Raw genomic sequence first — 23,453 nt, forward strand, 5'->3', positions numbered from 1 at the left:
AGTGTGATGTCCCATGCATATGGACAACCAGGATCATCAAGTCTGCTTATCATTCTTCTTTCCCTCTTCAGTGCAGTAATGCAAACTAGTCAAATCTATGTGCTTCACAAATTAAATCAATCATTTTATCCAGTGAGCATGAAATAAGATATTTAATCTCAAAGAGCCGCTCTGGGAACTCTCCAGCAGTTTACCAGACTTGTAGAGCAGAAGGTTTGGTTATTCAGTCCCTTGCAGTGGATCCGTGTGTTTTGCAGAAATCCTATGCTAATGGAGTGACCCATGGCAACAAGGAGAAGTTGTTAGAGCTGCCAGTACATCAGAGCTAGGAGGAACCCTAGAGCTGCACAAAGACAGTGTTTCAAGCAGATCTAAGTTCTTGTAAATCCCTTTGTTGAATGGGGTTCAACAACCACATTTCTTCCCAGCTGTATGGGCATCAGAAGAGTAAACTATAAGTGTTCATGGATGTGCAGTGGTTTTGTTGCAGTGTCTTTGTTTACCCTACTGTCTCATTCTTCTTATTTACATATAGGTTTAGGTGCTGTAACTTTGATTTCAGAATTTAAAAGAAAAAAGGGGGGGGGTGTAAAATGTAGAGAATGCAGTATTTTTGTGAAAGGAAACAGTCTGATTTCTCAGAATTTAGTACAGAAGAACAGTATGAACTGATAATAAGAGAAAATGTGGATTTTTTTGCATCTCTTAGAAGTACACAGTGTAAGATGGTCTTTCTTATATTTTTTACTGCTGTTCTGGGGCTGGCTGGCCAAGCATGAAGTTACACAGTGCAGGGCTTGCATTCCCAGGTGTTGTGGCTCTGAGGCAGTGCTGGCTGGAGTGGGGAGGAGGACGTAGCAGAGCCCAGTGCTGGAGACCCAGGATTAGAAAGCAGAGTATAGGTGTCGAGTGGGTGGTGGGAGGATGGGGAGACTGCAGCAAGGTGTTGGGTGTTTCTCTGTAGTGGAGTCAAAGATGGGAACTAAAGTAATAATGGTGGTAAGACCAGAATGTATTCATTTATCAAATTGAGTATTTGCATCGTCTAGAAGCTTCCCAGCCTTTTCCCCCATGTTGTTTAGTACAGGTGCCATTTTAATTTTTTTAATGATTGGAAGCATTTATTTTAAAAATATTTTGAGTTTTGAAGTGATAAAGACTGATGCTTTAGAGATAAAACAAATGTGAACTAATTAAATTTTCTTCAGGAGTTTGCTTTCAAACATTCTTCTATTGCCTGCTGTGTTTCTGAATTTGGTCAGAGAAAGCCTTTTATGAACTTAATCTGGTTGCTTTTATTTCATACTCACAGGCATGTAGGTTAACATACATTCATATTAAATTAATCTGAATTTTGTTCAGTGTTCTGAGGTCTTCATATTTTGTTTGTCTCTCACTGCATGGTTGCCTTCCTAATTAATTTATTATCAGACTGCTCCTTTTTAAAATTGGAATCTCATGAAATTTCTAATTTGCTTGCTTTTCATCTTTTGACACTTGCTGTAGAAATTTTAGCACTTTTCCAATTTGATTAAACTTTAAGAACTTTCTTAACCTTTTAATGTAGTTCTCTTTTTATGGCAGTTTCTAATTATAAACTCAAAAATAGCTTACAATATTAAATGCTTTGTCAGAAGCTACTGTGTGATTCATCAGCTTCCTTTAAGGTAAAAAGCCCTAGTTTTTCTCTTAAGTTCATTGACTTGTTTGTGGATTTGGACCACAAAGAAGCTAATATAAGCAGTTTCCTCGCCTAAATAAAGAAAAATAATGTATTTTAAACTCATCACTTTTTAATATGGATACCTTAATGACATCTTAATATTTTTTTAAAATATGCTTCTTACTTATTCTTTGAGTGTGTCTTGGTTATTTAGAAAGTAGTTCTTCAAATTCCATTAGTTTAAAATAGAGGAAAGTAATTAATTTTTAAGTTTTGTAATGAAATTGCATTTTTGCAATGCATCTTGTTTGTCTTAATTGGGAGAGAGCAAAAAGTAGTTACTTCCCTGTTATTCCTAAGATGTGAAGGCTTTTAGCTCTTTTTCTCTATTGAAGGAACCTGCTCTTAAAATAGCTCTAAAGGCTGTCTTTGCCACATAAGTTTCCCCATCACAATAATGAAGTCTCGGAATTTGCTATCTGTATGTGCTGCTGTCTTTATATAACGTAAATCTGAATGTTATTTCCACATTTTGCAGAATGTGTGTCGTAAGTACGTGCTTCCATTTGCAGGTTGCGTGACTGCAGCTGAAAGATTGGATTACTTGCTGAGGGCCTTGTAAAGATGTTTCCCACACTTTCAGTGTTGGATAATAGGTTTCACTGGAGGAGGGCAGCATAAAATTAGAATGGCAGCATAAAATTAGAATGGCTTTATCCACTGACAGCTCACAACGCCTTCACAGATGTGATGGGGACGTTTGCAGTGTTGGGGTGAGCTGCAGACAGTGTCAGTGATCTCAGGTGCCTGAAGGAGTCTGGGGAAGGGGGACATCTGGAGTGTCCCACCTGTAGTGTCCTGGTACAATTTCATGCCAGTGGCTTGCCTCCTTCAAAGTGTGCACATCCAAATGGTGCTCTCCTTTCCTTGCAATCTTGATTTCAAGCTACCAACTGCCATAGCTTTGAATCCTGAGCAAACCATGTCACATTGGCATTCAGGAGTTTCCTTAAATCAATCTTGTCACCCTGGAACAAGAACTGAAAATGTGGGAACTGGTTACAGTAGTTATTTCTGACTTCAATGGCAGCTATTAAGATTTGGAGAATCTAATTTCTGTAGTGTCTGACTGTATTTTCAGCTGAATTTCTTCACAGTTCAAGGTCATGCTGTGCCTGTTCTTTGCTGTTGTGGCTGATGTGTGGTAGACAGAGAGATACTTTTACCTGGGCATATTTTGGTAGCTGTGAAATTGGGGGTATTTGTTTGAACATTTTGACCCAAATAGATGTAAAATATTACCAATAAGTTAAATTTTAAGTGAGACAAAATTAAATAGTATTGTTCAAATTTACCAAAGTTTTTCGTGCATTTACCTACTTGGTAATCCTTTGTGTGATATTAATATGTTTTTCTACCTTAAAGTCAGGAAGAAACATCTTGCAGGAAGTTGGCCCCTGCTTATGCACTCTGTTATAGTTTGGAATTAATTTTACCCCTCTACCATAATACAATGCAAACTAATAGATCTGTCTTTTGTTTTGTAGTTTGGGAATACGTGCTACTGCAATTCGGTTCTCCAGGCACTTTATTTTTGTCGACCATTTCGAGACAAAGTCTTAGCATACAAGAGTCAGCCAAGAAAAAAAGAGAATCTCCTTACATGCTTAGCAGATCTCTTCCACAGTATAGCCACCCAGAAGAAAAAAGTTGGAGTAATACCTCCCAAGAAATTTATAACAAGATTACGAAAAGAAAATGGTAACTTTTTCTTCTTTTTCTTGTGTAATAAGTGCAGCAATTATGATTTAATTCTGAAGTTTACATAGTGGAATACCTATATATTTGTTACACATAGAAAGTGTTCTTGGTGCTGTAGTATAAACAAGAGGTGGCCCCAGGATAAGGATGTAACCCTGGAGCAGTTTTGAGAGAGAATCCTTGTGTCTCTCTGTCCCCTCATGTAGAGCTAAAGTGTATTGTCATATTGTCACTGGCTGCTTATGAAATTTCTTGCTAGTTTTGTTTCTCTGTGAGTTTTAAATTTGTAATCAAAATTCGCTGTAAGACCTTTGTTTTAAGAAAATACTTTTTGAATGGAGGAATCAGTCTCCCAGATTGAATGTGTAGAAAGACTTGTCCATAAGAATCTAGCTTAAAACCCCCCACCATTTTTAAATGGATTTAGAATTTATGCAATATGCAATTTGACCTACTTTTTAAAGAATTAATTAATTTTAAAACCACTAAGTAGTTTTGGCAAATTGTTTTTTAAATGTCATTGTTATCCTAAATTTCAAGAGATTTCTAGGGATTTTTCACATTTCTTGTTTCTTCTCTGCAGGGCTAATTGGTCAGAATGTTTTAGTAAATGATTTGATGTTAAAATAGAAATGAAGCCTTGTAATCTACTACTCAGTTTGGATGCATTTTTATAAAACTACAACTTTTTTTTCCCTTAAGAAGTAATTACTGTATTTAAATAAACTGTTTGATGTACTGTACTTAACACTGCTGCGATAGATATGTTCACACTATTGCAATCTTTCCAAGGCTATGAATGGAGACTTAAAAAGCATTTAAATGGTATGATGACTATCTCTGTCGTAAAAACAAGAAATAAAATATTATCATGACATTCCTAGTTTGACACGGCTGTTCCAGCAAATGCACACCGTGAGTTGTAATGTTATTGTTAAAAAAAAAGCTCTTGGGTGCGGTACTTGCCTGTGCAGCATAGGAAACTCGAATTCCCTTCTTTGGCACTTCTACTCAAGTAAGTGTGCTTGTGTTTGATACAGGTGCAGAAACAGTTCATTATAACAAATGCAGAGAATCATTCAGATGGAAAGCAGAAAGCAAACCACAGGAGCTATTAAGTTCATTTTAGAAAGTGTTCTTTGTAATGTGTAATTATGTCACGCCGCTAAAATTCTGCACAGGGCAAGGCAGTTGGAAAACCTTCAGTAGAGAAGTCACATATGGAAGTTCAACCCTTGTTTTCTTTTTGGGTCTCTTTTAATGATGATACTCTCACCTTTTGTACAAATAAATAGCTACATTCAGGCTGCAATTACATGGGTATCATATATGCTATTAAGTACTTATTGTGAAGGTATATAATTTTGAGCCTTAAAGAAGTTTAAGAATCGGGTAGGTGTGCAACACCAATCTAGAGTGTCTTCCAGTTTGTATCCAGCTATAACTGATAACTGAGGACATAGTTTTAACGTATTCCAGACTACAAAGCTGCTGCTCCATCTTTTATTTTCAATGTCTGAATACAACATGCATGTATTATACATCTCTGAACTGGAGAGGAGCCTTTCACAAGGGTGTGTAGTGACAGGACAAGGGGAATGACTTTAAACTGAAAGAGGGCAAGTTTAGATTAGGTATTAGGACGAAATTCATGCTGTGAGTGTGGTGAGGCACTGGAACAGGTTGCCCAGAGACGCTGTGGATACCTCATCTCTGGAAGTGTCCAAGGCCAGGTTGGATGGGGCTTTGTGTAACCTGGCCTTGTTGGAAGGTGGCCCTGTCCGGAGCAGGGGGGTTGGAACTCAATTATCAATTCTGTGTTTCTCTATTAATGACCTTAAAGTTTAATTGGCTGGGAAGCAGCTGCTGTCTTGAAGTCAGCTCAAGGTATACTGTTAATATTTGCACGAAGTTCTTCTAATTGTAAAATGAGCAATCTGTTGTAGTTTTCATTTTGCTGTAATTAATGCTAATTACTGACTGGGCACATAGCCCTGAGAGGCCTGTGATACTACACTGTGAAGAACCTCTGAAGTCTTTTATCTCAAGAGACTTGTAGCTCTTGTTCTGCCTTGATTTACTTGATCAAATAAAGACCTTGCAGTTGGCTAGACTGAATTTACTCGTCTCAAAAATACTGTAGTAGTTCATTAAGTAAACTACATGGTTCATACTCTTGCCTGACCTATTGCACTACTTAACCTCTCCAAATTACCTAGATTAGCATCAGGATTTCCCTACTTAGCTAATAACCCTGGACTTTTTTTCTATTTCTGTTTATTTCTGGGTGCCATCAGGTAAGTGACAGTAAAGCTGCCATGGAGTCCCTGTATGCATTTCAAAACTTGAGCTTCACTGAGTATCTTTTTCATTCATCTTTCCACTCCTGTACTGAAGACATGTCTCTTAGAACATTCTTGGACTGCCAGCAAAGTGAAGTACTTGCACAATAAAAGACTTGTATGATATTAGCTGGGGATATAGAATGCTTTTTAAATAGGCAGGTACATTTCCTCTTAGCAGTTCCTGGTCAGACAGAAAAGAAGTAATTATTAAATCCGTGTTATCCCAGACATTGACCTAAGCTTGGCAGAGATACCATAGCCCCTGTAGGAGATGCAGTGGCATCTGGAGGCTGGACAGGATGACCCATACAAGTTCAGGTGGCACTCCACGTACACCTGTGTTTAGGCAGTTGAATTGTGCCCTGGTTTTCTTGCAGTCTTCTGGTAATTTCCAGTGATTTCTGCCAATGCAAGCTGACTTGCTGTCCCCTCTCCCCACCCCGTTTTTTTGACTTAGTTTATCAAGTAGGCATTTTGGGTTGGTGTTGTATTGCCATGAATGATTCAAGATGTGAAATAAAGGACTGGTTTTGAAATATGACACTCTTAAATTAAAACTTACCTGTAGTACAGCACTAACCAATCAATTGCAACACCTTCTGCTTTATCTGGCAGAACTTTTTGATAACTACATGCAGCAGGATGCGCACGAGTTCCTGAACTATCTGTTAAATACCATTGCGGACATCTTGCAAGAGGAAAGAAAACAAGAGAAGCAGAACGGGCGCCTGCCTAATGGCAACGTGGACACTGAGAACAACAGCCCGCCAGACCCCACCTGGGTGCACGAAATCTTTCAGGGAACATTAACTAATGAAACCAGATGTCTTACCTGTGAAACTGTAAGTCTTCATGTGAACTCTGCCGTGTTTCCGAACAGCATGCTTCACGATTCATTTATCCCAGCAGCCTGACAGATTAGATTAGTTTCTTTCTTTAGTGATCTTATATTTGTGGGGATATTTGCAGTTTTTCCTTCTTAGTGAGAACATTCTAGCAGCTGGTGCATGAATTGTAGGAAAAGACACATGTTCAATATTAGGAAAAATCCCAGTTGGATTTTTTTGTCAGTGTGATCATAATCACCTTCAAAGTTTAGAGCAGAAAATTCTAAAGTGATGCATTCTTAAACAAAATAAAAATCTGTAATTTGAGGGTTGTGAGGTTCTTCTCAAATTTAATGTCTTAATAACTGAATGTCATGCTTAGTGATACATCCCATAAGTAAGTATTGTCAATCAGTTTCCATGGATTCCTAGTTTTTAAATTTAAAGCCATTGAAATCAAGATGGTTGGCTTTTGGCACTAGGATAGTAGACTGGGATTCTCAAAAAACATACCTGCACGTTCACAAAAAGTAATCCTTTCCTAAATGTCTGTCCAGAGGAATTCTTCTAGTACTACACCCTGAAAAATAAACTCTTTCTCTGAGTATGCTATACAAAAATATTCTTTGAGAAGTTCTACAATAAGAGATAGAATGTATTTCCTAAAAACTTAAAATTGAATTTTACCAGCTTGAGAAAGAGTAAAAGCAGCACAGTTTGAAAATTACAGTAATTCTGTCATCTCTATTCCTTAGAGATTGTAAAAAAGCTAAATGACTGTGCTCCTATTTTCTTTAACTGAATTAGGTAATGCAGATATGTCAGCATGACATCGGAAAGGAGGCATTCATCAAATCTGTATATTTCACATGCAATTTCTCAGTCTTCTAGAAATACCCACCTCTTTTATTTCAAAGAAAGAGCTTCATAATGTCATGTATAATGTAACTGCAGACTATGAGTTATTTAGGTGGTGATTCCAAGTTACCACATTTTCTTTTCTGGCAGATTTCCCCTCCCTAATAAGTATTTCTTGTCAGCTGTCAGTTGCTTCTCTTCTAGTTCTTGAACTGGTTGTTGTTTTTTTTTCTTGAAACATGAGTTTAGCTTAAGTCTTTTGACACAACTGACATCATTGCCTTTCCTCACTGTGGCATAATGGATTGCTGCTGTCAGGATTTTGATCTAGGTACCGTCCTTAATGCAATTTTAAAACACTGATATGCTCTTTGCTGGCATATTTTATTAGTTATCAGGCCTGTCACAATTCTGAGAATTCTACTAACACTGCTCAGGTTTTTTTTTCCTATTAGCTATTGCTAATAGAAATATTCAGCTATTGCTGAACAAGATGATAATCAAAGTAATCTGGAAACTATTTTATCAGTTTCTGTCTTTTTAGTATATCAGCTTGTGTCTAAAACAGTGATCTGAAAATGAGCACTTAGAAACCCATTTGGGCACATTAATAGGTAATATCACTGTGAAAAGTGTTTTATTTTCAAATATAGTGAGTATATATGATTGGTTTTATGTTTATTAGAAGCTGTTGGCATTTAGATTATTTCTGTGTTTAGAAATATAAATTAAAATGTTAGGAGTACTTGGAAAATAGCTCATGTAGAAGATGAATTACTGCTTCTTAATGACACGACAATAGCCCTAGTATATTTTTTAATTTAAATTGGAAATTTATTGCATATGTAAATATATAAAGCATAACATATATCTTTGCTCAAAGTGACAATGGTTATCTTCTAACTGGACTAACCTACTCAATGTTCCTAAAATGAGCAAAATATTTATTCTAATTTTAGTTGTCCTGGTTATGGAAACGAGCATCTTTCCAGGATACGCTGTTTCATTAGCCCGTCTTAACGATAAAAATTGAACTGGCTCAAGATGTATCCTCAGTCTAAGTATGAACAGTGGAGTATAAGGAACATAGATAAGATGCTTTAACAAAGATTTGTGTTGTGAATCAAGCCACAGTCTTAAATGAATATGTTACAAAAAGGATTGTAAGTTGCCTTTACATGCTTTAATGTGATTCCTCTTTGTAATGCTTTCACCCTTCCTCGACAGAGGCAGAATGATGAAGTGAATGTAAATTTTATGGCTAATTTATAGAAATTATCTAGAAGTTAATTGGTTTTACCTATTTCTCTCACAGTTTAAGGAAGAATAACAGTAAATCAGAAAATAATGTAATTGGCTTCATTAAGATTAAATTTCAACATCTAAATGTGGCCAGTATTTCTACAGAGAAATATAGGAAATTGTCAAAACCACCATATCAATCTCCAGGTGATGGTCTTGCTCTTGGGTTCAAATGACTCTACAAGGCATACAATTCTTTGGCTCAATCCTGCTTTGGACTGAGAGAAGGCAATAAGGAAAATCTCAGTGTCCTCTCTTTCATGAGTACTATAGAACCTTTAACTCTGTCTGATTTTCATTTCTCTTTTTTTTAAAACCAAAATAAGTCACACATTTTGTTTCAGCTTCTTTAAAAACTGCTTTCTGTCTTAGAACACATGGGAGTCTGTAGCTGAAAGAGCTCTTTGCCAGTGCGCAGATTCGCATTGCCAGTGAAATTCCCAGCTGTAAGAAATAATGGATTCTGTGAGTGTCAGCCTTCTGAGCTTTCTGTTCTGCACAGCTTTGGTCATCAGAGTACAGCTGAGCTGTGTGGGTGCAGGTGATGTCCTTGACATGAGAACAGCACACCATCCTCTTCAGCCAGAGCACTGGAACATCCAAATTCCTCACTATTACTCAGATGTTCCTGTTAGGAGCACTCAGACAGCTTTTTGAACGCATCAGGGCTCGATTCTGCAGGTGATGAAGTTTTCTGATCATGCCCGTCTTTTTTTCATTCTACAGATGATTGAAGAACATAGCATTGGTGGTCGTAGTCTAAGAAGCTCAGTGATGTTTATTTGAAACAGAACCTTTATAGGAGGGGGGACTCGTAAGACTGCAGAGTGGCTTGCCTTTACAGAAGGAGGGGGGACTCGTAAGACTGCAGAGTGGCTTTTAATTTTTTTTTTTTAATTTAAACTTTATGAGTTGATGTTAGAAAAATCTGTTCAAATACTAAGGCTCAAAGAATCTTAAAAATTAGGGAAAGCAATTAATGAACTACCAACATAAATGGAAAAAAATCAACCTGGCTGTTCTTGCAATAAGGCCTTTAATGGTTCCTCATGATCTTAAGTGCACAATGGACTGGCTAGCTGGAGTGTGGTTTTTTAAGGCCGTATTGTCACAGAGAATGGAAATTGTCCTTTTGTGAACTTCTGATTTCAATACCAATCTCTTTTTAACCAAGTACAACACATCCCTTCCCTCCTCTCCATATCTTCTCTGCCCTTACAGCTTCTGCGTGGGATAAAGCTGCCTGTGAAATCTGTATTGTTTTGCAGAATTTTCTTTGATTAGACCAAAGGAGGAAGAATTATCTAATTGCGTGTCTGAATAACACTGATCACATGACTCCCTAATTCCAGCTGTCCTAGCTGAAGACTGCAGCAGCAGAATATTTTCTAGAACTGATTTTTTTTTTCCTGAGCCATTCTTAATCCTCAGTTATAAGGACTTCCACCAGTCATTAGAGTCATAGAGAGTAATAAAGAAAAAAAGTAAGGTCTGATAATCCCAAGAGTGATTGGCAATGGGATATTTTGAAGAATTGTCCACACAACTAAACCATAGTACATCCCTGGATTCAGGAAATGTGCAGCACACTGAAGATGCAGGTGGCTTTTTTCTTCCCATTCTAAACATTTTGAAAGATTTCCATATGTGTTCTGTCATCTCTCTGAAAGTGAGCATCTGAATATTGCAGTAGAAATGATGTGTACTGACATAGTGGCGTTTTTTTACATGCACACTTAACTCTTGGAAAGACTAGGTACAGAACAATGGGAGCCCAGTCCTCTCACAGAAGCTTTCAACTTAAGTTTCATGAGTTTTTGGACTTGCCTTATGGCATTAATTCTCAAAAATACTTGTCTTGACCACCTGCTTTTTTCTTTTTTTCTCCAAGTATGCCGCCCTTAGGAGCTGTGTGTTTCTCATCTCTTGATTATCAGAGAGCAACTTTACTTTTTTTTTTTTAATCCTGGGTTGAATTTCCAAAAGGAACATGAATCTCATATGTTTAAAAGATCAACTTACATTACTTCTCCTGTAGCCATTTCACTTTTCCTGCTTTCAGTCAAGAAACTGCAGCCAGATATATTTTCTAAAAGCCTTTACTTTTGTATCTAGGCAGAGGATATTCTCATGAGTGTCATTGAGTATCTTTAGATACAGAGAGGAGACACTAGCAGACAAAAGGTTGCACATGACTGTTTTCTAAAACTTCAGTGATATAGTTGGTTTTCAGGGCAGCTGTGGCTTTTTTCATCATTTGTCAGGATTTGTGGTGGAATTTACTTTCTGCTTCTAGAATATTCTGTTTCACTTGTTATTCTTACATTTTTGTGAGAATTGGCTACTATTCTGCCTCTATCAGACCAAGCCCCAAGTTCTCATTTGCCAAATTTACTGTCTTCTGTTCCTTTAAGAGTATGAATCTAACCAGGAAGAAGCTTCAAAATATTCGTGCTGTTTATTAGGTTCATTATGGCATGCAAATACATAACTTTCAGTTCAAGGGAGTCAGAGGAGAGGAACAGAAGTGAAAGCGCTCAGCAGAAGATTCTGTTCTTTTGAAAAATGTGACGTGTAGAAGAAGCTTGGCATTAATATTGTTGATCTGAAATCACAGCGTAATGACAACTAGCATTATCTGCACCCAGAGATTCAGACACACTGCCCCATTCCTGAGCAAAATCAGAAACTATAGCAAATCTCTGAAATAGAAAGGCCGCTTGCAAAAATTTCTAAAAGGATGTTATAGGGTAAAAGATGCATTCTGTCAATAAAAGTGGTACTGAAAAACAGAGGTAAACTAGTATAATTTGTTTTAACTATGTTCTGTTGGTTCTTCTTTTCATGCAAGGTAAGCAGCAAGGATGAAGACTTCTTAGACCTTTCAGTTGATGTGGAGCAGAATACTTCAATCACTCACTGTTTAAGGTAGACACAAAAATCTGAATTTTTGAAATTTGCCTTCACCTGTTGCCCAGAAAGCAGGAAGTAAAACTAAAAGCTGACAGTTCTATCTTATGTAGATACAGGTGTATAAAGTTATGTTCATATGGTACATTTATGTGGCTATTTCATATAAAAAGCTAGCATTTACAGCTTTCTTTTTTTGCCCAGGGGTTTCAGCAACACAGAAACTCTGTGCAGTGAATACAAGTATTACTGTGAAGAATGTCGCAGTAAGCAAGAAGCACATAAAAGGTACATCCCACTTAGGGAAGGAGAAAAACAACCCATGCTTTTAATGAAAATACTCTGGTATTTCCTTTCATGTGCATGTGTCAAGGAGAGAACACCCTTTTCCCCTTAATTTTTCTACTCTTCTTCCACTTAAAAGTAACTTGCCTGCATTCCTCTTGCAAGAATTCAATGTGTCTATTTCCATGAGTAATGAGAATCCATGTAATGCATTTAGGGACTCCTTTGATCATCATTTATTTTACAGATGAGAAAAGGAAGGGTCTTAAGACCAAAAATAAGTTAAAAAGCCAAGTTAAAACAAAATGTCAGTGACTAATCAAAGATAATAAGCAATGTTGAAAAGTCATTGATTGCATGTGACTTTTTAAACTTAGTTTTGTTTTGAAGATAAAATAATTTTTCCATTTGCTGAAAGAATCATTTTGATAGCACTTTTTGTAACTATTGTTGTTAGCTGGGTTTCTGATTTCTTAAAACTGTCTAATTAGTTGTGCTAAACTGCTTCACAGTGCTCCTGAAAATCATCAGAAGCTCTGTGGAAGCCTGAAAATCACTATGTTTAAAAACAATTCTTGTCTGCCTAATAATTCTTCTAGTCTTGTTTACACCTTTGAAAAAACCTGTCATTTTGTGTACTGTGTGGTTATTTATTATCTGAGAAAGTGTTTGGCTGAAGGAGTGGGAACTCTGACATGCTCTACTGGTTATACCACTGCTGCTGGTTATTTGGTTTACCACAGATTGCACAAACAGCTTTTGCATATCTCATCTGCCAGGTCTGCCTTCACACGTTGCCTAAGCTTACTAATTGGTGTCTGGTAGAGGTTGTGAATCCAGGCCTGGCCTGTTGTTTTCTGTTGTCTGAGCTCTTTTTCTGTGTGGGAGGTAATGTGATCCCTGGCCAATATCAACTGGGTTGACATAAACCTGTACTGCAGGCATTTCTGTATTAGCAAAACACAGCTTTGATTGTTTATACTTTGGGTTTCACGTAGGGCTGAAGTTCAGTTTCACTGCAGTCACATTTTTCTTCCATCTCTATAAAACAGTTTGTCTGTGATGGGGTCTTCTCAGCTAGCAAAGATGGTGTACCAGATTTCTTCACCATTGAAAGAGCTCCTAATATCAAACACAGTTACATTATAAGGAGAGGACTTAGTTTTGAAAACAGAGCAGAAACTATAGCTACAACATAATTAAAACATAACTCTCCCTAAAAATAGTTGCTTCTGTCATCTTTCTGCCCTTCTCCAGCTGTTTTCATTTCCTAGTTCCCATGTGGGCAGGTGAGTTATCAAGGAATTTTTCCCTAGTCCCCTACCTTTTGAAAAAGCGTTGTCTTTTACAAATTTCCTGACATTCTCAAAGTACGGTCTTAATAGACATGTCTGAAACCTGGCCTGTATTGCAGAGACTTTTGAGCTGCCTTTTGGGGCTGAAAGCAGTTTGAAAAACTCAGCACTGTGCTGATCTAAGGCACTTGGCTGTGCCAAGAAGCAGAGCACTCTGGTTTGGTTGTTCTGCTAGGATGGGCAAATTCCTTGCCCAGAGATTTGGAAGTCTGTATTTGCTGCCAGGCCAGCTAGGATTGGCTGAGAAGGGTTCATAGGCACTGATGTGAAATCTCAATACCCCATGCTAGGGAAACGGGCTAGTGAGCCCTCAGTAAAACTAGGTCACTTTCTGGCTTTGACTGCCGTAAAACATTGCTGCAGCATTTGTACAAAATTATTGTGCCAGAGCACAGCCTTATCTTGTTTGGGTAGCAGGAGGTAGGTGGATAACAGTGGGCTGTTTGTGTCCCTTGGAAATTCTAAATGAATGGCTTGGAAATGAGTGGCTAGGTAAACTTGGAGTAATACTTCTGTGACAAAGTGGTGTAACAAAGCTCATTTTGAAAAGCTTGTTTGACTTGGCTGGTGTACTGGGAAATTCAGCTGGAACAGGACCTCTGAAACAACTATTGCAATACCTGCATTGTGTATCAAGTGGAATCTCGGTTTTGCTTTTGGAAGCTCTAGAAAGCTCTGGGTAAATATACTTAAAAATTTAATTCTGTGCTATGTGATTTTTATGTCTAAATTAGTATGTGAGTTCATCATGGCTGTTTTTATATATTATATCTTCTTTTTTTAAGCACATTTTCAGTTCTCTCATTTGTTAAAAATCTCCCTTTAGCAGCACAGCTAAACTATTTTTAAACAGCTGATTATTTTGGTTTCTTTTAATGTAATGCAAAGATTTTTAAAGACTTCAATAGAACAGGTTTCTTGTTTGTTGATATCAGCTGAATGTTTTGGATGAATATTGGAAATACTGCTGGTTTTTTGGTTTTGTTCCTTTTTTCAGGATGAAAGTAAAAAAGCTGCCTATGATTCTAGCTCTCCATTTGAAGAGATTTAAATACATGGATCAGCTGCATCGATACACAAAACTCTCTTATAGAGTAGTTTTCCCTTTAGAGCTTCGTTTGTTTAACACCTCAGGAGATGCCACCAATCCTGACAGAATGTATGACCTTGTTGCTGTGGTAGTTCATTGTGGAAGGTAATAACTCTCTTTCAGGCAAGGGATTTTTGTATAAGCATAACTGTGTTTAAAAGAACAACACAAAGCATCCAGTATCATATAAATCAATGGCATTTAAAGACCCCCTTAAAATAAAAGCTTTTTAGGAAAAAAAGTGTTGTGGGGAGAAACTACCAGTCCTGGCAGAAATTACAGCTTTGTTACTGTGACAGATCATTGTGAAAAGTAGTAACTGTATTTCACATTAAAAATCTTTTTATGAACTTAACTATGTTAAAAAAAAAAAACAAAAAAACAAAAAAAACAACAAACCACGAAGTGCAGAGTATCATGTAACAATAATAACATTTAAAAACATTTAAACATTTTCTGAGAAAAAAGCTTTCTTTGGAAGGAAAGCATTCTAGAAAGATTACTGTATAAAGCATTTCCTTTAGGGTGTGGGGTTTTTTTCTTAAGGCTTGAGTAACATTTTCTGAAATATATCCATATATTATGAATTTTGTTGATTACTTTGTTTCATCGCCTTCAAAATAGGACTGTTAGATTCGTATTTGATTTTGCTATACTCTACAAGCAAGGCTTAAAATCATGTTGTTCTACAAACTGCTTATTGGGTAGATAAAAGCCCCAAAGGTGAAAATTACAATTTGACATCTAAAATCACAGAATAATATATATTGTGAGGTCAAATATTTAAATCTCAAAGCAGGGTAACTTTGATATTAGATTAGGTTGCACAGGTCCCAGTTTCATAACTAGGAATGCTGATTTCACGTCCTCTTTTGGCAATTTGTTCCAGTTACTCAGTGTTCTCACAGTGAGTAAAGAGTAGAGCTAAGATAAATAGATCTCAAATTGGAAAATTCTGGAAAATAAGCCTTTGTGCCATAGCTTTCTGGGGACACTCTTTTTCTGGATTTTAAGGGAAATTCTTTCTGGCCATTCTGTCCTCTTCTGACCATTTCTGCCTCCTTCATTGAAGCTGCACTCTTGGGGACTTCTCTATTCTCAGAGCCATGGCATGAGATGACCCCTGTTTTCATGGTGTAGGTGATCTGGTACTCAGACATGTCCCTCAGGGATGGGAGCCTTCCCTCCCTGATCCAGGCACAAAAACTGCGTGAGTGCTGTTAGCCACTTAGGGCAGCTCCAGAGCTGCTCTCACTCAGTTTTTCACTTCCAGTTGTAAGGCTCTTTCAGAAACTGTACTGTTTGCTTACTTGAAACCTGATGACAAGTAAGACACACTTAAAGTTTTGCTGGGTTGTTTTTTTCTGTCACAGTTGCGGTGAAATTTCTTGTCTGCCATAACTGAAGAGGCTGAGCGTTGTTACAGTTTTGACTGGGAGCCTCCTCATTGCTGAGCTTCTTGAGACTCCTAAACTGCCAGTTTACTTCAGTTTTTGTTTACAGTGGACCAGATAAAGACATTCATGACTGAGACTGTAGATGAGCTGCAGTTCTACAGCCCTTTTTCTTTCTGAAGATCAGAAAAAGTTTGGGATCTGTTCTGTCTCTATGAAATACCAGAATGCTTTCTTGATTTCACTTCTTTGTCTCTGTTTAAGATTTCATTTATATTTTCAACACCTGTGCTGCTCATTCCTCATTTGAAATTATAATCCTTTATTTAGCACAATAAATAAGGCCACATTATGAAAATGATGTAAGTAGAGAGTAATAAAGAAGAAAAGACACATCCAAACAGATATTGTAGTGGTAGCCATTTTAATTACTGTTAAGTATTGCTTTTCTACAAGAAAAAACAATTAAATGGAATGCATTTCCACATATATGTGTGTTATTGTTTATGTTTTTTCCTAATTTTATTTTGCAGTGGCCCTAACAGAGGACATTATATTGCAATAGTGAAGAGTCATGATTTTTGGTTGCTTTTTGATGATGATATTGTTGAGGTAAGCCCAACCAGAGCACATGCACCACCCTTGTGGATATGTTTATTTAAAGTAGAATGACAGAAATGAAAAGAGGCTTCATCTCCAGTCTAAATGAGCAATAATTGTGTGTGCAGAGCTGTGCCTTACAGTCTGACTGTACAACACTTTGAATTGCATTTCGGTTTTTATACTTAAAGAAGCTCCTTTTTTGATGACCACTGTCTTTCACCATTGTTTAATAAGCTATTCTGTGGCCAGAAGACAAATAATGATACAGATAAATTGGGTTTTTAGCTTACAATACACAGGAATTTGTGCATACTTACAACAATATTTAAAAATTTATGTGTAAGACATATATAGCTGCTCTCCTCTGTGCCGGTGATGGCTGAGGGGAAGCTGAAACACAAGTTTAAGACTTATTTGGATTTTACTATTTTATGTAACTATATGAAAGTTAATTTGGTTTGACAGTAATTTTTAGAGTGGAACTTAATTTTATGTGTATATTATGCAAGATATTCCTACTTTAATTTTTTGTGGTTTTATGTACAGAAAATAGATGCACAAGCTATTGAAGAATTCTACGGGTTGACATCAGACATCTCAAAGAACTCTGAGTCTGGTTACATCCTCTTCTATCAGTCTCGAGACTGAGAGGGAGCTGTAGTGAAGAGAGATTTTTGTGTCTCACATCTTCTCTATCCTGGAATGGAGCAAGCACTGAAGAGCAGGAGAGCAGGGAGCTGTAGGGGCAATAGCACAGTTTGCACACAACTAAGTAAAGAGTTTGGGGTTCCTAAAACTTTTGTATCTTTTTCATTTTATTTGCTCAGGTATCATGCTGACTACACATCTCCACTGCATCCCATAAGCAAAAAGAGAGATACCAGCCACTCTTGCAGGAGCTTTCCTTTGGGGAATACCATCTCTGTGGTCCTAGTTCAGAGCCCATTGAAGCCTTTCATGGACTTCAGTGGCCTTTGAATCAGGTTCTCACTGCACTGCCAGCCTGGTGCAGTTAGGAGCGTTAGAAATCTGTATTTTATACAGACTTTGTGTATAGCAGGTAAAGGATTCTCTGTGGAGTTAGTTTCCTGTGCTTAAGTTTGAAAGAATGAGGTTTGGAGGGTTAACATATAAGCAAGAAATTATGTCTGGGCCCAACTCAATTGCCTTCTTGATGGAAGTGGTTTAACTGAAGGTGTAAACTGGTGTCAGGGAGGCAAGGATGCTTTGCTTCTGTGGAGAAGCTTACATTATTTATAATGTGTGATCGGGAACAATCAGTCAAGATTATGGCTTTTAATCTCCGTATGGGGAAAGATTTGGTTTGCAATAGTTTATTTCTATTTATAAATTATTGTAGCTTAGGATCTTGTGTATTGTCCTTTATTCTAACAAGTATTGGAAATTTTATATATTAATTTGAATTAAAACTAATCATGTTTAAATGTTAAAGGAGAGTCAATACAAATTACAAAAACAACGACTACAATATCTGAAAAAACTTAGTAACACAGAAGAGATTTCCTTCTGGAGGAACTGGTGTCTAACCAAGGTACTTTAATTAAATTAGAATAGACTCTTCATTAATGGGTGAAAAAAAGTGATCTAACTATTATATAAGAAGACTTAAATCATCTTTTATATAATAGGAAATGGTGATGCAGTGGTGGTATACTGGTCTTTGTAGTTCTTTGATGATTTGTTAATGGTTCATACTCTAGGCAAATTAGAATGATTTGGATCGAAGTAAACAACTTTAAGAATATTATTTCCTCTCCTAAAAGCACATCAGTTTCCATTAAACATTAAATTATGTCTGAGTAATAAGAAGAAATAGGTTTGGAATTTCATGAGACTGAAGATACCACATTCCTGCAAAAGTAATAATATTTAAGTCCTGTATAGTGGAAATTTTTGAAACTAAGCAGTTTACCTTGCTTTAGGTATGAAACAGCATTAAGAATTAAATCTTGACAAAACACCTGATCTGTAAGAAATGTGAACTATTTGACATTCTTCACTTAGGAGTACGTTGTCTGACAGTAGCTGAATGTAATTTCTGGAAGGTCATTGGATGTGCATTCCAGATTGTGGCAATCAGGTCTTGGATGTCCTTGTCGCTCCCTTGTCAGCTAGTGATTTTTACATTACTGTAATTTTCTAAGGTTATTTTATTGATACTGTTACAACTTTTAAAAAGAATGTCTCCTGTCTGCTGCTATAACTGACTATTTACTTACCTGTATCTTTTAGCTCAGGAAATGACTTCACCTATTCACTCAGTTGAACAAATCTTTAACAGGGTCACTAAATAAATTGGGCTATTGAGCAACTGTCATACTGTAACAAATCGCTTTTGTAAAACGCAGAGTTTCTAACGTCTTGGTTTGGCTAGAATTCTTTTTTAGAAGATTATGTATCATGATTAAACTACCAGCATTGTAAAGTAAAGCCTAAATATTGTGGGAGATGCAGAAAAAGATGGTTGGATTTTTCTGAAAGGATTCAGATAATGTTAAAACTCCTTTTTGGCTTTCAGTAGAAAAAGGGTTAAAGGGGTAAATCAGTTGGATAATGGTGCATGTTAGAAGGATGAAGTCCTTTGCATACTAAAGGTACAGAATTGCAAAACAACTGTCATATTACCTTTTGTTAATTTGGTCTTTTTTTTCCTCCTTTTTTTTCTTTTTTTTTCTTTTGTTTTAATGTAGTTAAAAGCTGAGGCTAGTTGATAAATGTTTTATACCGTAGCAAAATTTAAAACATTTCTGTTGTTTTACTGGTTTTACTCCTGCTCTGTATTTTTATAAGATACTGACTTTTATTTTGTATAAGGGTTTTGAGATAGTATTCCAAATTATATATTTCATTTTTCTTTTAGCGCAGCTGAAATAATTGTAAGTTCTTAATTAAACTGATGTCAGAAACTGCAACTTAAAAAAAAAATTAAAAGAGACAGAAATATGAAATATAACTGATTGGCATGTAAAACATTATAGGATTTTTTTCTTGACTGTAATACAGTGAGGAGTGTGGGAAAGTTATCAGTTGTTGTAAATGGTGGAATTCATTTGCTGTGTAACTATGTAAATGTCAATTGGGATTACAGTCCCTTATTTTGTATATTGGAGCAAAAAAACTTCTATTAAATAAAGTATGTTCTCTAAAGATACATACTGTATCCTTTGTGGAGCCCAGATGGTCAGTCAGCTGCCTTTTGTGCTTTACAGTGTTTTTAAACAAAAAACCTATCTGGAACTTCCTGTATTAAGCCAAGTGCCCTGAGCCCTGGGGGAGAAGTGGTTTAAATATGCTGCATTAAGGAAATCATTGGGTGGCAGCCATGGTTTGGGTGGTGTACTTCTCTAGGAGGAGTTTTTTGGTAAATCCTTGGATTCTGGGGTAGAAGAGAAGGGAGTTTTAAATACTGTTCTTCCTGGACTTCTCCCTTAAAAAAAAATTTGTACCTTGCCACAAAATATGAGTCCAGGTTACCCAAGGGATTTCTGGGATTGTTGCCTTGTGGGAGGGAAAACAGAAGGAGAGAAAAATAGGAGTGTTTACAGCACTAATGTGGGAGAGAGACTGACAAAGGACCAGAGTGCAGCATCAGAAGTACAAGCTGCAGCTGGTTACAGTATCTGTGTGTGATCTGGGATCCTTCTTCACTTGGAGTCCACTCTTCTTTATCCCCCACTACAGTCTGTGACATCTGCATAGGAGTGTCAGATTAACAGATCTGACAGATCCACAGATCTTTATCCTTCTGGAGCAGCAGCTTGGAGCTGGGTAGGACATCAGGGCTTCTTCCCCGTGTCTGTCTCAGTGCTTCCACAAGTACTATTGCATATGCTCTGTTTGGATCATGTACAGATGAGAGTCTGTATTGGTTGGTTACTCTCTTTTGTGGTGATGTTTGTGAAGTTTAAAACCTGAAGTATCTGAAGCTTCTAGTTACTTTCCTAATTCCTTTACTGAAATTGAAGGAACATTATCTTGTGCTATTTGGTCTGGTTTCTCAACTGTAGGTGTAAGATGATCACGTTTAGTCTGTCTTATTATTAGGCTCATCCTTGTAACTAAATGAAATTTTGAAATGTGTAATCTTCAGTTACTTCAGAATGTATTTAGCTTTTTTTCTTCATACCTTTTCCTACAGGAATTTCCACTTGTCCTTATCAGAAAGACCCTAAATACGTGCATTTATGTCATAAACTCCTCCTAACTTCCCTTGTAACCTTTCTAACTCTTAGACTGTTGATTCAAAATCAGTAGTTAGCATACAAAACCTCCACAACATGGATTATAAACGAACAGGGATGAATTCTCTTACACACAAAGCTTTGTCTACTTATATGCACAAAAAGGTGACATCTTTTTTTCTGTTTAACTGCTGACTTTGTTCAGTGACAGAATTCAGCTTGGTCTGAATGATGGAGAGTGGGGCTTTGAGAAAGTGTTGGAAATGCATCAGCCACTGAGGATGCCAAAAAGGGTTTGTGGTGGTTGGTTGGTTTGGATTTGTGGGTTTTTTGTTTTCATTTTGTCATGGTTTGGGTTTTTAAAAGTTGTCTGAGAGCAGTTTCTTGAAATTGTATTCATAGATGAAACCACCTCTTCAGTTAGCTTTATCTCTAAGAGAAGAAAACATTTCAGTACATGTTAATTATCTGTGGGCTGTAGAATTACACTGAAGATACTTTTGTGACTTTTCTAAAAGTTTAAACAATCCAGGTATGGATTGTTTTTTTCCAAAGAGTGGCTTTACTGCGGGAAGATTTCTACTTTTCCACCCACATTTGTCTGGGTTGATCTTAAGTTTGTGTATCTTAGAAGTTCAGGGCTTTTTTCCCCTCTTGACAATGCAGTATGCACTATTTATGGTTTTGGTCTTGTAAGGCTTCAAAGTCCTCCAGCCTCTCACAGCATAACATGAGATGTGTAATACCTTTGTCTCTTTAGCTGTGAGCCTCCAAGTACTCAATTGTTACTGAATTGATATTCTACGTAATCAAGGGTGGTTCACTTTGCAGCAGCTTTGCTACTGATGGATTGCTATAAATGAACTGTGCAAATCAACTACCATGCAAACAAACACAGGCTTCATCTCTTAAATACAGAGATCCCTGAAATCCATTGTTTCCAGTTTTAGTGATAGAGTGTGGTGAGGCAGTAATGAACTTCCTTTGGTCTCTGTTGAAGTATGTTCTTTGGGTAACTTCTATAAGAATGTGTTGGATATATAAGGAAGATTGTAGATATCACCAGTTTTGAAATGAACTGAGTAGTATCTTTGAGTTTCTTAACAAAAATACAAATAAATTCTATTCTTTCTTTCTCTGTAGTGGCTTGTGATTGCTGCCTGCATAAGAGATTGTAAGGGCTCAGAGAAGAGCAAGGTACTTTTTACCCAGGTCTTTGTTACGGAATCTATGTTGGCATCATTAGGGAGCCTTAATTACACAGGGCTCATCAGTCGTGTCCTTGATCTGCATTCCACAGGTTATATAATGCAGGAGAGAGAATGCACAGCAGGACTCTGTCTGGGAATAGAGAGAAGTAGCTTTAAAATTATTTACTAACGCAATAGATATGAAAGCAGCATTCCCCCAAAAGACAAAATACTGTATTTAGTGCAGATTCCTGGTATTCAGAGAGTTTAGGGGGTACTCAAAACATCCTGCCATTCTAGGTTTTTTCATGCCTTTGTGTGTGTGTTTAATTTGTTATTTCAATCTATTTGAAATTTCTGTCTGTACACAGATTTTTAGGTTGATATGATTGTATTAATGAGTGCTGCTCCAGAAACAATTTATGCGTATATGTGAGTCACATGGAGTGTAATCTTTTAGTGGTCTGATCTACAAAGATTTTCTGACTCTTCGCTTAGGACCCCTTTGTGTATTTTCTGTAACTGATTTTAGAAAAAAAAGTACTGAAGATCTCAAAATATTTTATTAGCAAGTTGTATTATTGAGTGATTCAATATCCAGGGATGCCTCTGCTCTAGAGCCTCAGCTGAATTTGAGTGTCATCACATGGTAACACAGCTTGGTGTACATCAGCTGCTCTGAGGTGCATTGTTACGGTATTTCAACTCTGTTTCACTGGGTGTTGCTTCATTGCAGTGGCTGCTGTGATCGGCTCTCATGGGATGTGCTAACAACATTCAGCTTGAGTTGCCTATTTCCATGCTTGCACATTTATTTGGCTTTCTGGAGGCTCATTATCCCAATATTATGTCACATCAGTCTTCTCTGCATCTTCCACGTCAAGGAAGATTGCCGACACACAGCCTCAGACAATATTTGGTAAATTACTGAGTTGTATGTCACAGATGAAAATATCTGATGATTTCTGTTTTCTAAATTGTCATGTCTCTGTGGTGAAAATACTCTTCAATATAAAAAAAAATTGGAATCATGGGATTGAACAAGTGCAGCCTTGGTGCACCCTTTTCCTCCTCTTTTTAAGGAGGCTATGAAAGGCATGCAGTGTTTCTCCCTAAGGCTGCTACATAATCAGAAACGTATTTGAAAAATGAAATCTTTGTTTTGCAGCAGATGCCTTTTAGATTATTTTTGAGTTTGTTTGGAGTACCATGTGATGGCATGGCAGTGTTACATGGGGGTCTGTCAGAAGCAGGTTATAAGAAGACCTGTTAGGAGCTAGATGCCAGAGAGGTCTCACTTTAATTGCTAATCCCAGTGCAGTCTAACAGGACCCAAATTTTGCAGAGCAACCACCAAGAACCTTCTTTTCTTTCTTTTTTTTTTTTTTTTTTTTTTTTAAATTCTGGTAACTTTTCCTGAATTGGAGAGTACTAAAGGGAGATACTACAGGTTGAGATCCAGAAGTGTGTTCCACATACATATCCCAACACCAGTTAGCCTCTTTTTTCCCATATTTTGCATGTAGAATAACTCATAATTTACCAAAGGAGAAGAGAGACAAAAATTACTATAGTTCCTAAGCTGTCTTTTGTCTTTATTCATTACAGGATTGTGTGCAAGGTAATATATAATTGGGGGGGGGGGGGGGGGGGAGGGGGTAAAAAAAA

At 37.0% G+C, this 23,453-nt stretch overlaps 1 protein-coding gene across 1 annotated transcript in view; it reads left to right on the top strand.

Moving 5' to 3' along the window:
• Positions 1-19,565, top strand: part of USP12 (ubiquitin specific peptidase 12) — a 32,345-nt gene extending 12,780 nt beyond the window's left edge. Inside the window, exons 4-10 of the mRNA XM_017731382.1 lie at positions 3,211-3,424; positions 6,385-6,611; positions 11,608-11,684; positions 11,871-11,954; positions 14,304-14,501; positions 16,324-16,402; positions 16,940-19,565. Coding sequence (XP_017586871.1) covers positions 3,211-3,424; positions 6,385-6,611; positions 11,608-11,684; positions 11,871-11,954; positions 14,304-14,501; positions 16,324-16,402; positions 16,940-17,041 — 981 coding nt within the window. The 3' untranslated portion in view covers positions 17,042-19,565. The remainder of the gene's footprint in view (positions 1-3,210; positions 3,425-6,384; positions 6,612-11,607; positions 11,685-11,870; positions 11,955-14,303; positions 14,502-16,323; positions 16,403-16,939) is intronic.
• The last annotated feature ends 3,888 nt before the right edge of the window (positions 19,566-23,453 follow it).

This window comes from Corvus brachyrhynchos, unplaced genomic scaffold, assembly GCF_000691975.1.
Source record: "Corvus brachyrhynchos isolate BGI_N302 unplaced genomic scaffold, ASM69197v1 scaffold103, whole genome shotgun sequence".
NCBI lineage: Eukaryota > Metazoa > Chordata > Aves > Passeriformes > Corvidae > Corvus > Corvus brachyrhynchos.